The sequence below is a fragment of the Panthera onca genome, chromosome F2, assembly GCF_046562875.1.
Source record: "Panthera onca isolate mPanOnc1 chromosome F2, mPanOnc1 haplotype 2, whole genome shotgun sequence".
Taxonomy (NCBI): Eukaryota; Metazoa; Chordata; class Mammalia; order Carnivora; family Felidae; genus Panthera; species Panthera onca.
The window spans coordinates 30,318,220-30,333,318 of NC_138356.1; the positions used below are offsets into that span (position 1 = coordinate 30,318,220).

The window sequence follows — 15,099 nt, forward strand, 5'->3', positions numbered from 1 at the left end:
ATGGCTTTTCATTGCTCAACTCACTGTAATGAAAAGCTCCATTATTTCCAACGCAAGTTAACAAATATGACACACTATTATTTACTTACAGATAGATAATGATAAATCCTGTACAACTTGACAGATACGTTATCATTTACTTACAGATATATGATAACTTTTGAAGGCAAGTCAAATATACCAAGTGACTGATCATGTGAAAGTCCTTAGGAAAGACTAATAATGATTCTTAGTATAAGCATCAGTGACTTTTTTTCTACAGAAATTTTGACGTGCGTTGACTGAGAATAAAAGTAAAAGCAGTAGGGTTTCAGGATGCCAACCTATTTATAACATCAAAAGTTGTGAGCTCTGTGCCTAACATGTTGCTGTTTTCCAACATCTAATTTGGTTTTGAACAGTTGTCAGAGTGAGAATTTGTTGAGTCAATGATTTCCTCAGGAGTAGTATGTTTTATTCTACCTATTAAAGACACAACACGAGGCTTTTGTTTCATTTAAGTTCTTCGTACTTTGAGCTGTGGCATAAAGAGGAGAGAAATGAGTCTTGAAAATTGAGACCTGTAGTATTCTTTTCTTAACTATGCCTCCGTACATCCACAGATGTAAATGAGTAAGTGCCTAGTGCTTTTTAGAGTAGTATCTTCTTCCTAACGGTTGTGGGAAACCCTAATGGTTGTGCTCTGAGGTGTTGCTAAAGTGGCCTGTCATTTGCACGCCCCTTGCAATCAGACTGTGTTCTGATTAAAGAAGGATTGGCCCATGGGGCGCCTGGGTGGCTCAGTCGGTTGAGCGGCCGACTTCGGCTCAGGTCATGATCTCGCGGTCCGTGAGTTCAAGCCCCGCGTCGGGCTCTGTGCTGACAGCTCGGAGCCTGGAGCCTGTTTCAGATTCTGTGTCTCCCTCTCTCTGACCCTCCCCCATTCATGCTCTGTCTCTCTCTGTCTCAAAAATAAATAAAAGGTTAAAAAAAATTTAAAAAAAAAAAAAGAAGGATTGGCCCATGTCCCTCTTTGTGCAAGGACACATTGGGGGTTGAGAGTCCCTTTGACCTCTGGGGAGCAAGCGTGGTCACAGTTTGTACACACGTGAGTCCTTTAGGTAGGACAGGCCCAAGTCCTGTGGGAATGCCTGTCAACGCCCACATCCAGCAGCTGTGTGGCCACCACCAAGCCCATCACTTCAGGTGCACAGCTGTGTGCTTAGACGTCTTCAGGGTTTAATATGACAATCCTAGATCCTTTCCTTGGCCTAATTACTTTCCTTGATTTGGTTCCCATGCTTATTCGTTTTATAGATTACCTTTCAATTTCATCCCTACAAAGGCAGCCATACCCCGCAGTTTGCCTAGGGCAGTCCCCATTTTTGCCTGTTGTCCAAGTGTAATTATTGATACAGTCCCTTTCCACTGTAGACAACAAATTACATGGACATTTTACTTTAGCCCATATTAAACCTAACTCTCACGACTTATTGTCGACTGACTGCTATCAGTTTGGAATTTAAGGTACCACATGGTATTTACATAATTCTTCCTCTTTTCTCTAAACCCTGAGAGTACTTCCTAGTAACAGTAGTTAATGAAATTATTAAGGGACTTTGTGTAGCTCTAGATATTATATTCTTACCAGGAACTTAGAAATTCAGTACTGGCATTTAATATAAGGTCATTCTGCAAAGACTAAGTTGTAAACAGTGGTGACAGGTGTACTGGCCTGATTATTTTAAATGGGCTTATGGACGAGTGAGACAATAATTGTTTCAAATGTTCTTCTACAATAATTCAACCACAGTGTATAATGTCCAGGCTGTGTTTTGTGCTCTATCCATCTATATAAGCAGGGCCAGCCTTCTGCAAAAACAGAAAGTCAGCATGTTGGTTTCCAGCATCTGTACTGCCCAAAGTAGTTCCTAGTGGTTGTATCTGCAGTGTATTATACCCTCTTTGAGGTCACAGGAATTTCAACAGAGCACTCTTTGACAGAATGCCTTAACTTAAATGGAATGGGTCCACTGGAGGGAACCTAAGGACTATAGAAGTCAGGTAGACAGAGGGTAGGGGAACTTTGGTGCTCTTATAATCATATAATAAGCAAGTCGCTTCTTACCTCACCAATTAATCAGCTTGTCCCCAACCCTCACTATCACACAGCTCCAAAACTGCACTTAATTTGATGGTTTTATTGAGCAAATTTATGTTGAACAATTTTTTTAAATCAATGGCCCTGAGGCATATCTTCTTCAAGTCCCAGTTTCTTGTTAGTGAACAAGTTTCCACTGATGTAGAAATTTCCTTCATACCTATTCATAAATGCAAGTGCTGACAGTTTTATTCATGGTATACTCCTAAAAGCAAAGAGGGATCTATTAGAATTGGTGCATGAAGGTTAAATTTGCTCTACCCCTCCTTCTCCAGACTCTCACATCAGGGTGTAAAACAATTGAGTAACTTGAGAAGCACGCCTCAAATAGGAGTATCGGAAAATTTCAATTTACAGAAAACTCACCACTACCATGTTTCCATCTACAATTTGTCTTTTGATTGTTGTCTCCTTGCCAAGCCATTTTTGGACATGAATCATTGAACCATTGCTTAATGTTACGATGCTCTATAAATGCATAAAGGAATCAGTTAGAAATAGCAATTCACAACATTTTCACCTACAGAAGACTTTTCATCTACTTTTTAATTTCTGTTTTGACATTTTTTTCACCCAAATTCTCCCCTCAATTCTTGTCATAATTTATTATCATCAAACTAGAGAGGTATCAAGTGAGTATTCAGTTAATGCTCTCCTTCCCCGAACCATACCTAAACTCTTTGTGAATAATTGTTCTCTTCTATATGCTCTTTTATACAAAGAGATCAGAAAAAAATAAAAACACGTCAAATTTTTTGGCCTGTTAACCATCAGAATAACTTGCAAAAGGGTTGAATTTAGAGATATGCAATAGTAATTAACAAAACAAGCCCAAAGTGACTTGGTAATTAATCAAATTAGATATGAATGAATTATGCTCAAGTGCTTCCTAGTTTTTTCTGGATTGTGGAACACCAGAAAGACTTATTTAGTTCTTACCTTCACTTTCCGACTGTCTGCTGTGATTTCATCAAATTCTTCCCCAAGTTTGAAGGAGATCTCAGTGTTCTTGAGGGAATTTTCTATTTTGATGTTCACTTCATCCCCATTGGCACTAATACTGATTATCGGCTTTGCTAACCCCACCAGGTTCCGGGCTGCTGCGCTCATTCCTGTAAAGTGGAGAAAGCAATATGCCTTCCTAAGACATTTAGGAAGAAGTGCTAACAACCATGTTGGAAAGCAATTTAAAAAGAATACATACTTCCTCCGTTCAGGTTTTGGGTAATGCGCTGTAATTTCTCCAATGCTCACTGTAATAGCTAGGTTGAGCCAACCAAGCTCATTGAGAAAGTGTGTCAGTAATTACACTTGACATTTTGAAAAGCTAAATTCACTTTTTGAGGCCATTGTGCCTCATCGAAAATCTTGGGGACTCATGCTTCCTCTAAAATGTATAGCTGCATGGTGCCTTTTAGTGAATCAGAACTCATGCGTTACCTTGTGGAGTGTTTCAACAGCTGTGAGGGGGGTATTACTGTCTGCATTTTAAAGATGAGTACACAGCATCCTAGAGAGGGAGAGAGGCTTATTCTAGGTGAGGTGTCTGGTAAGTAGCAGAGCTGAGATTTAAACACAGGTTTTCTAACTGAGAATTTTAGCACGCTTAGAAAAAAAAAAGCAAAACAAGAAATACAATTTTCAAAGTATCTAAACTCCTCGAAAAGATTATGACTTAGGAAGCCCAAGCCCCTCTTTTATTTGCAGATTACATTCAGATCTGGCCAAGAAAAGAAGAAGTAGACAAATGAGTTTGGCTTAGAGCCTGGCCCTGTTCAGGTTGGGGATTGTCCATGGTCAAACTTGATTCCTGTAATAGGTGGGCAGAAGAGCTGAATCTTCTCTCCCTGTACCAATAGCAAACTCGATTTTGCATTCAGACTGTGAAACTGACAAGACACACCTGACTGTGGAGAAGCAGTGTTAGCTGTGGATGACACAAGAGAGAAGAGCGAGGTGGTTATAACCTGGGCTTGACCACTTGTGAGCTCGGGCATGTTGTTTCCCTTCTCTAACCTTCGGCTTTCTCAGTAGCAAAACGTGGACAACTATAGTGCTTGCCTCCTAGCTGTACTAGGAGATTAAGTGAAAGCACTTAGCATGGCAGTGGCACATAGTAGGTGCTCAGCTGTTATTCCCTCTTGTCCTCTGCCTCAGTCCACTCTCAGTCAATCAAGGGCTACTCTTGCCATAAGCCCAAAGTTTCTTAGTTGTCCCCAAATTTAAACTCCAAACAGGTGGGTCTATGAATCCATGAAGAAATAGAGAGGTATGTTTCTCCTATCTCCCTAAGAAAGTTAACACTACACATGAAAAAGGGACAAATGTTACATTATGAACACACTGACTTATTATGCATTGATCACCTCAACCAAATTTAAAGAAGAAAATAAGGTTAAAAAATTTTTGGCTTTATATGCAGTTTATTATTGCAAGGAAGACTTCTCTTAATTAACTATTAAAAATTAATTATTAAATAATTACTGTTCTTCTAGCATTAGTGAAGAATAGTTGAGTTGCTATAGACCTGAGCCGTTATAATTGATGTTTATGAACTTGACTATAGAGCTAAAGAATGGATAGGGTATAGACTTCTGAGAAATAGCCAATGGAGAGACATTCAATGAGTAAAAATGTTCCGTTTCTCCAATAAAAAATTTGAAATTCTTCAAAATAATGTTTTTAAGTATCTCTCATATATATGAAGACTCTAAAACATTAACCAAGTAGAAATTTCATTTGTTGCTTTTGTTCTTTTGAAGTTATAACTTAAAGCAAAGCTTGAAACAAATTTAGCTGATAAATTTAATTATAGAAATTATTATCTGTAAATTTGAAGCTAAGAAATGCTATTAAATGAAATGATGAAGCTGGGGAGAAACTCTATCCAGGGGATAGGATGAATATTTTCAAAAAGGATAAATGGACTTAAATATAAAGATAATGACAAGGAAGTATATGTGAGCTTAGTATTCCAAAATGAGACAATTATTACTAGTTATTTAAAAAAACAGGGCACCTGGGTGGCTCAGTTGGTTAAGCATCCACCTGTGGCCCAGGTCATGACCTCATAGTTCATGAGAAGCACAGAGCTTGCTTGAGATTCCCTCTCCCCCTCCCCCCCCCGCCCCTGTCCTGCTCATTCTTTCTCTCTCAAAATATATATACTTTTTAAAATCAAAAGTAGATACATGAACTTTGTTAATCTTACATGACTATTTCCTAAGATCACAAAAAAGAGAATTATAGGAAAATTTATTGTGAAATGCAAAGCTGACCATATAACAAAATGTGTTGCCAGTTTCTAAATCTTGTAATGGTATTTCTCACCTAGTTGTTTCATGTATTCCTCAAAGTTTTCACTGGAGATCAGCTTCCAGGTTCCCAAGAAGGGCTCAATCATGATGGGAAGCTTGTTGAGAAGAGGCACTTACAACCAAAAGCGAAAGAAACTCAGGGAATACAGTGCTGCCAGTATCTTAATTTAAAAGGCATCTTCATCACGTGACTTCTGAAATAACCAATGAGCAGCAACAAGACCAAACATTCTAGGCACCAGCATGACTCATTTTATTCACCCCCAAATTAAGAAATGGAAAATCAACATGTAAAGCTGAATTTAAGTCAATGATTATAGCTTCTAGGAAAGAGACTTACACCCCCAAGTCACTTGATAAGTATTATTTCTGGAATGGAGATAATTTTCAATAGCCCTTTGAAATTTGAATGCTGAGTCAACTCTTTAGGAATATCCCAACAAATGTCCAATAAACACCTGACTAAGGTGGTTTCCCCACCTGAGAGGAGAAGCACACCCTTGCTTGATCCACCTCAGCTGTTTTTTGTTTGGACACATCATGGTTCCAGGGTACACTCTTCATTAAAATAATAGTCTCTCCTCCCTTCCTTGCAGGGTTGATGAATTGATATCAGTTAATGTAACTGAGATGTCTTCAGTTTCTCAGAGGGAGGCATAGAGTATTATTAACATTATCATTGTTCATCAAGAGTGATTGCCACTGAAAGAAAGGTAACAATTACCATTGAATGGTGTTTTGTGACTTAAGCCCTAAAAAGGAGGTGGAGCTAATGCTTGGAAAATTCATCTTTTAGGCTTACCAAGTAATCTTGATATTAAAAGATACCACTTGGAAAAAAAAATAAAAGATACCACTTGAAATTGTGAAGAGAAGTTTTAGAGAGAAAAATGGCATTTTGATATCTGCATTCTAAAAGAGAAAGGCAGTAGATTATTTAAATCTCTGTACAGTTATTTCTGTAACCTAAGTAATATGGACTTGGCAATTTTGCCTTTACTAAAAAGGATTAGATTCAGAAGCTCTAGATTTCTATCACGACTTTTAATTCCAGTTGTTTTGAACAAGACCAGAAAATTAGGCACCAGAAGAAGAATATTCATACTATTATCTGCCTGTGTCAAATAATTCTTCAAAGAAATATTTATTTAAATCATCTGTTTGTGGAAAAAACAAATTTTTAAAAAGGTAGACATTTTGGCACCATAATGTTATAATTTAAGTGGAATAAAGAATTTCTTTTGATGACAACATACAAAGAAGAAATTTACAATGCAGTCTTTTTATAGATATAACAGTCATTAAAATATTTGGAGGACAAAACAGGGGAAGCAAAAACGCTAGACTCACTTTCAGGAAACCAAGACCTGTCCCCAAAATAAGTGCCTTAACAGTTGAAAATATACTCGGAGATGATATTCAAATAAAGAACAAGTGATCAAACCTTGCTTTACTGGTTCTAGATGTGTGCTTACATTCTCTGCTTGAAAGATAGTAACATAACATGGCGATGCATGTTGGCCCATGGGGCAGTGTGACATTAGTGTCATCTTTCTTGTTCCAATTTCCCTACCACTGATTGATTCAGGAATCAATCCTGTGGCCCATATAGAACTCAGTTGTCCCATGAGACCAAAGGAAAAGTAAAATTTTTGGCTTCCATAAAATTCCCTTACCCCTAAGGGAAAGAGCCAGAGAGATGGTTTCTCTTCTCCTCTGCACATTTTGCTTTTTTGTATATGTGGGGCTGCTGCATCCATTGTGTTACCAACTCAGAGATGCAGCCAAAACTGAAGATGACAGAGTGCAAAGTGGGGAGGAACGAAGGCCATTTAATTTCTGGAATTTTATATATGTGAATTAATAAATTTCATCATTATTTGAACAATCGTGTGTCTGAGTTTTTGTTACTCGCAACTTAAGCCTTCGTAATTGATATGCCTCAGTAAATAGCTTTACCTAAATGATTAGCTTCAAATCTCAAAACAACCAATTGCATGTATCATCTGATGTTGGCCTTGTGTACAACAACTATCGTCTTTCCAGGTCCAATTCAAACATCTCCTTCTCTGTGAAACTGGCTCAGAGCTAGTTGATTCCTATTACGTAATACAACTGTACTTTACCAGAAGTATATTAGAAAACATTTCTCATGGTATTACAACTAGTTATCTTCCAGCTGTCCCCTGAGTTATTTCATAAGCGCCTCAAGCAAAGAAAATATTTCTTACTCACCTCAATATCCCTAAGACAGTAGCTGGTATACCGTAGGTGCTCAATAAATGTTTTATAAATGAATGACAAAAGGAATAAGCAGTGTTTATTTCTTTTAAACTGGCAATTCCCCTCATTACTGATCTTAATCTAACAGTGACTGTAAGCAAGCTTGTAATATACATTGTTCTCTCCAGACCGGCCGATGTGACAGGTCTTTCATTACGGACATCAGATGATAGAGGGATTCCCAGACTCCCTTGGTCTTTGCTCCGTGTCTCATTATTACCATGTGAGTCTCTCTTCTCAACTGAGAATGTGCTCTGCTGCCACCACCACTTGCCTTTGGCTTTTGTGTTTGATTTTAAAAGCAAACCCCACCCCCAAAAGACACCATTCCCTCAAGTAAAAAAATGTTCAAGTGAGGCTGTTCATAATTGTTAATTCTAGTAAAGGAATCAGGATAGAGCAATTTGTTTTCGAACATTTACACATCTTGTTTTCATGATAGCTTCAATGCTCATTTCTTCATTATCTCATTTCTGTATGTTTCTCCAATATCTCATTTTCCATAGTAACTTTTTTCTTGTGACATTTTAGAGGTAAAGGAGTCTTTAATAAATTTTAATTTTGAGATGCTACATTCCCTATTGGTGAGGAACAGTGGTAAAAATAAAAATATACTGGAAGCCATGAAAGTATTCAGGAATATGTCTGGTAATTTACTGCTATATATATATATATATATATATATATATATATATATATATATATATATATATATACTTATATATAATACTTTATATATACTATATATATATATATACTTATATATAATACTTTAGCTGGAGCCACAGTAGATTTATTTTCCAATTTTTTATTGTGGCAAAATACATGTGTCATAAAATTAACTATCTTGACCATTTTAAGTGTACAATTCAGTGGCATTAAGTATATATTATTGCGCTACCTCACCACCATCTACTTCCAGAACTCTTTTCATCTTGCAAAACTGAAGCTCCATACCTACTAAACAAGAACCCGATTTTCCCAGTCTCTTAGCCATTGGCAACCACTATTCTACTTTCTGTCTGTACCATTTCAACTACTCTAAATAACTCGCATAAGTAGAATCATACAGTATTTGTTTTTATGGTGACTGGTGTATTTCACTTACCATGCACTTCTTAAGTTTCTTCCATGTTGTACCATGTGTCAGAATTTCCTTCCTTTTTAATGCCTAATAATATTGCATTGTATGTAAATACCACATGTTGTTTATCTATATGCCAATGGACCTTAAGTTGCTTCTCCATTTTAATTATTGTGACTAATGCTGCTATGAATATGGGTGCACAAATATCTCTTTAAGACCCTGTTTTCAGTTTGTGGCGGTGGGGGTGGGGGTGGTGGAGGTGGAGTATATACTTAGGAGCAGAATTGCTGTATCCCATGATAATTACATTTTTAATTTTTTGAGGACCTGTCTTCCTGTTTTCTACAGCAGCTGTATCATTTACATACCTATCAATGGTGCAGAAGCATTCCAATTTCTTGACATTTTCACAGACATGTTATTTGGTTTGTTTTTTTGATAGTAGCCATCTTAATGGATGTGATGTGGAATCTCATTGTAATTTTGATTTACATATCACTAATGATTAGTAGTGTTAAACTTCTTTTCATGTAGTGGACATTTGTATACTTCTTTGGAAAAATGTCTTTTCAAGTCCTTTGCTCCTGTTTGAATCAGGTTGTTTGTTTTATTTGTTATTGAGTTTTAAGAGCTCTCTATATATTGTAGATATTAATTTCTTATCAGATATATGATTTGCAAATATTTTCTCACAAAAGTAAGTTGTCTTTTCACTCTATTGATAGTATATATCAACACAAAAGATACACACAGATTTTTTTAAAACATTTATTTTTGAGAGAGAGGGAGACAGTGTGAGTGGGGGAGGGGCAGAGAGAGAGGGAGACACAGAATCTGAAGCAGGCTCCATCCAGGCTCCGAGCTGTCAGCACAGAGCCTGATGTGGGACTCCAACCCGTGAACCCTGAGATCGTGACCTGAGCCACCCAGGTGCCCCCACACAGATTTTTAATTTTCATGAAGTCCAATTTTTCTATTCTTTTGTTTCCTGTGCCATTGTTTTCGTGTTTCAGAAATCATGGTCAAATCCAATGTCATGGAACTTTTTCCCTATGTTTTTTTCTAAGAATTTTATATTTCTGGGGAGCTTGGGTGGCTCAGTCGGTTAAGTGTCTGATTCGGCTCAGGTCATGATCTCCCAGTTTGTGAGTTTGGGCCCCGGTCAGGCTCGGTGCTGACAGCTCAGAGCCTGAAGCCTGCTTTGCATTCTGTGTCTCCCTCTCTCTCTGCCCCTCTCTCACTTGTGCTGTGCCTCTCTCTCTCTCTCTTTCAAAAATAAATTTTAAAATGTAAAAAAAAAATTTTTTAAAAAAAGACATATTTAGGTCATGGATTCATTTGAGTTCATTTTTGCAGATGGTGTTAGGTAAGGGTCCAACTTTATCCTTTTGCCCATAATACCTAATTTTTCCAGCACCATTTTCTGAAGACAGTCCTTTACCCATTGAATGACCTTGGTACATTAATTGAAAATTATTTGACCATTTATGTGAGGGTTTATTTCTGGACTCTATTCTGTTCCATTGGTTTATATGTCTGTCTCTACTAGCAAGTTTGATTATAATAATAGCTTTGTAGTGAATTTTGAAATCAGGAAGCATGAGTAATCCAATTTTATTCTTCTTTTTCAGAATTGTTTTGGCTTTTTGTGGTCCCTTTAGATTCCATATGAATTTCAGAATGGGTTTTCTATTTCTCCAAAAAATGTCATTGGGATTTTGATTGGGAGTCCATCAAATCTGTAGATAACTCTGGGTAGTATGACATCCTAACTATATTAAGTCTTCGAATCTGTGAATATGGGATATCTTTCCATTTATTTATGTCTACTAAAAATTTCTTTTAGAAATGTTTGCAATTTTAAATGTATGAAACTTTTACCAAAAGCTGATTTCTTTAATTAAGTTAATTAATTAAGTTAATTTCTAAGTATTTTATTCTTTTTGCTGCTATTGTAAATGGAAATGTTTTCTTAATTTACTTCTCAGGTTGTTCATCGTTAGTATATAGAAACACAACTGCTTTTTGTGAATTGATGATATATCCTGCCGCTTTGCTGAATTCATTTATTCTAATAGGTTTTTTTTTTCAGGTGAGTGGAATCTTTAGGGTTTTCTTCATATAAGATTATACCATCTGTGACCAGAAATAATTTTTCTTCTTCCTTTGTTAGTTTGGATGGCTTTTTTGTTTTCTTGACTGACTACTCTGGTTAGTACTTCCGGTAACATATTCAATACAAATGGCAGAAGCTGACATCTCTATCTTGTTCCTGATTATACAGGAAAAACTTTCAGGTTTCACTATTAAGTGTTATGTCCTCTATGGAGTTTTCACACAGGGTTTTTGTTACATTGAAGTAGTTTCCTACTATTCCTAGTTCGTGGAATGTTTTTACATGAAGGAGTTTTGAATTTTCTCAAATTCTTTCTCTGTATCAATTGAGATGACCACACGTTTTTTCCCCATTCATTGTGATAATATGGTAGATTATATTGACCAATTTTTGCATGTTGGATCATCCTTGCATTCCCCAATAAATTCCAATTGGTCATGGTGTATAATCCTTCTGATATGCTGCTGAATTCTGCTTGCTAGCATTTTGTTGAGGATTTTACATCGCGACTCATATGGGATATTGCTCTGTAATTTTTTTCAACTATCTTTGTCTGCGTTTGATATTAATGATATCATATGCATAAAATGAATTAGAGAGTCTTCTTTTTTCTTTAATTTTTTTGGAAGAGTTTGAGAAGGATTGGCATTAGTTCTTCTTCAATTTGGTAGAGTTCACCAGTGAAACCATTAAGCCCAGGACTTTTTTTTTTTTTTTAATCAGATATTTGGTTCCCGGTTACTCCTTACTAGTTACAGGTCTGTTCAGATTTGCTATTTCTTCATGCTTCAGTCTTAGCAGGGATTTGTTCATTTCATCTAGGTTACCCTACTTGTTGGTGCACAGCTGCTCAGAGTATTCTCTTGTAATCCTTTCTATTTCTGTAGAGTCAGTAGTAATGTCCTAGTTTCATTACTGATTTTAGTAATTTGAGTTTTCTCTCTTTTTTTCTTAGTGAGTCTACCTAAAGCTTGTCAATTTTGTTCATCTTTTGAAGAACCAACTTTTCATTTTGTTGATTTTCTTTTTCATTTTTCTATTTTCTATTTCATTCATCTCTGCTCTCATCTTTATTATTTCCTTCTGCTAGCTTTGGGTTCAGTGTTTTCTTGTTTTTCAAGTTTCTTGAGTTGTAAAGTTAGATTGTGGATTCGAGAACTTCTCTCTTCTTCTTCTTTTAATATAAGCATTTTTAACTATAAATTTCCCACTTAGCACTACTTTCACTGTGTCCTGTAAGTTTTGGTATGTTGTGTTCCAGCTTTCATTCATCACTAAGTGTTTTCTAATTTCTCTTGTTATTTCTTTTTTGATCCATTGGTTGTTGTTTAATTGCCAAAAATTTGTGAATTTTCCAGTTTTCCTTCTGTTATTGATTTCTTCATCCGATTATGTTTGAATAAGGTATTTTGCATATATCTTTTTAAATTTACTGAGGCTTAATTTTATCCTTTCTATACTGAAGAAAGTTCCATGTACACATGAGAAAAATATGTATTCTGTGGTTTTTGAGTGTTCTATACATGTCTGTTACATCCAGTTGATTTATTGTGTTTTCTAAGTCTACCATTTCCTTACGTATGTTCTGTCTGGTTGTTCCATCCTTTATTGAGAGTGAGATTTTGAATTATCCAACTATTATTGTAGAACTGTCTATTTCTCTCTTTAATTCTGTCACATTTTTTTATTGAGATATAAAAATTCTGTCATTTTTTGCCTTATGTATTTTGATGGTCTTTTACTAGGTATATAAATGTTTATAATTATATGTTCTTACTGTATTGAAACTTTCATTTAAATATATAATAAGTCTATTTTGTCTTTTGTTGGTATAGCCACCTCTGCTCTCTTGGTTACTATTTGTATGGAATATCTTCTGCTATCCTTTGATTTTCAACCTATTTGTATATTTGGATCTAAAGTTAGTCTCTTGTAGATAGCATATAGTTAGACTTGTTTTTTTTTTATTCTTTCTCTTTATTCAATTTTTCTTTCGACTAGAGTATTTAATCAATTTATATTTAAAATTATTAGTGATAAGGAGGGATTTACTTCTGTCATTTTGCTATTTATTTTTCATGTGCTTTGTAGCTTTTTTTGTCCCACATTTCCTGATTTACTATTTTCTTTTTTGTTTAGCTGATTTTTTGTAATGAAACATTAAAATTCCTTTCTCATTTCCTTATATATATTTTCTATAGCTACTTTCTTTTTGGTTACCATGGGGATTACATTCAAGACCCTAATGTTATAACTAATTCTAATGTGAATTTATGCAAGCTTAACTTCAAAAACATACAAAAATCTGCTTGGTATTTGCCAAGTTGTTCTACTGTAAAACTAATTAATAAGCAATTAATTACAATTATCTTCCAAGGCCTAACTCAAATACATCTTCTTTGTTGAAAATTTGACTACTCCAGGACATGTTGGTCCTGCTTGCCATTGGCTCCCTTCAGTCCGTAGCCTATACCACATAATTTAGTATATAATGAATTTCTTCCCCTATATTGTGTCTTTATTCATTCTGTTAAAATGTATTGAGGGATTACCATGTTTCAGGCACTGTGCTAGATTCTAGGTATCCATGTAAGTGACCTGCTCTAGAGGCAGTGACAACCTAGTGAACGGGAAAGAGAAATGAGAGTGTGGTAATATCTTGTTATAGTAGGAACACATACATTTTTCTGTGATCATGGGGAGGAAAGTTTTAATCCTTTCTAGATTTGAGGGGTAAGGGTAAAGGAAAGAGAAGGAACTATTAGGACAGTTTTCCCAGGTAATGTGATGGTATTCATGCTATTTCTCTACTACATTAAGGACATGAATATGAGGTTGTCATTCTTTCTGTGCTCCATACACCACATTTAGCACAAAGAAGACAGCATACTTATTCATTCAAGAATCATTTATTAAGCTCTGACTCTCCTGTTCACTGTACCAGGGTCTGGGAACCTAGCTACAAATTTGACATCATCCTTGCCTTTGAGATGCTCTCAATAAGTGATTTTTGTGTGTGTGTTGCCTAACATTTTCTGTTTGTTTGACTACATGTAAATCCTTTTAATGTATTCTGCATTGGGATAGGGCTGGTGTGTGAATTAATGGATGGATCCATAATTGGATGTAAGGTCAATATTGTGTTTTTCACTAACTAGAGAGATGTTCACCGATAAGCTATACAAGGGCTGTGCCTTACTCCTTCACCCAGCCGTTTCCTGTACTCATACAGCCTGGCTAGGAGTGCTATAAACACACTGCTTAAAAGCTGAACCCTAAAGATAAAAAAAAAAACATCACCACCTGACAACCATTTTGGAGGCTTACATGTTCCAACTCAATGACTTTACAATCTATTTTTCTTCTTAGCAGCAATGCACCTGTAAGAATTTTTGCAAGTCCCTCAGAAACCCTCAAGTAAGTCTCACATACAAGTGATAATCCCTTTCTCTTTTTCTGCAAATAAGAGAACAAGTTTGTGAAAAACCATATTTTATATGATAATATTAAATTCAAGTAATTTACTTGAAAAATAAAATAATTCATAAATTTTTGTACTTTGTTATTGGTAGTAACATACTTTGGCATACCACACAGTGGTCAAGTCACAATAATAACTTGGGTGAAAATCACTATTCTAAACAAGAGGCTAGGTCACCCGCTCAAAATTGATGCATAACTTGCAAAAAATTTTAAAAATTTAAGTCAGCAAAAATTTAAAGTAAAAATTTAAGCCAATAATGCTATGGGATTTGGAAGAAGTATTTATAAGCCAGAAATTGTAATTCAATGATAGCAGTGACAGGAATTAAAGAAAAGAAAGGATATGCTGGCCTATTGTGTCATCCGATTCTCACAGTTTCTAAAGACTGAGTGAATGGCTTTTTGAACTATTCATATCTTCTTCAAGATATAGATGGACTCTATACCCATACATCTGTTTTTCTGAGAAGTATCTGCTTGGCCCTATCTCTCTTCCTTTAAGAGTAGAACCTTCTTCTTTTATTTATTTTTTATTTTTTTAAATGTTTATTTATTTTTGAGAGAGTGAGACAGAGTGTGAGTGGGGGAGGGTCAGAGAGAGGGAGACAGAATCAGAAACAGGCTCCAGGCTCCAAGCTGTCAGCACAGAGACCAATGCAAGGCTCGAACTCAT

The 15,099-nt window shown here is 35.8% G+C and overlaps 1 protein-coding gene across 1 annotated transcript; it reads right to left on the reverse strand.

Annotated features, from left to right (window-relative positions):
* Window positions 1-2,212: 2,212 nt before the first annotated feature.
* On the reverse strand, window positions 2,213-5,577 carry LOC132664803 (fatty acid-binding protein 9-like). The gene is made up of 4 exons (XM_060611721.2): window positions 5,471-5,577; window positions 3,080-3,252; window positions 2,507-2,608; window positions 2,213-2,345 (listed from the first exon to the last, which is right to left on the reverse strand). Exons 1-4 carry the CDS (start codon window positions 5,541-5,543, stop codon window positions 2,301-2,303), a joined length of 393 nt encoding a protein of 130 aa, XP_060467704.1. The 5' UTR covers window positions 5,544-5,577; the 3' UTR covers window positions 2,213-2,300.
* Window positions 5,578-15,099: the final 9,522 nt, after the last annotated feature.

Bases quoted from the DNA above. Each gene is read 5' to 3' on its own strand.
- LOC132664803 (XM_060611721.2), bottom strand. From the start codon at position 5,543: ATGATTGAGCCCTTCTTGGGAACCTGGAAGCTGATCTCCAGTGAAAAC. The intron at 3,253-5,470 runs GTGAGAAATACC...TCCACTTTACAG, and splicing joins GGAATACATGAAACAACTAG to GAATGAGCGCAGCAGCCCGG. The intron at 2,609-3,079 runs GTAAGAACTAAA...ATGCATTTATAG, and splicing joins CAGACAGTCGGAAAGTGAAG to AGCATCGTAACATTAAGCAA.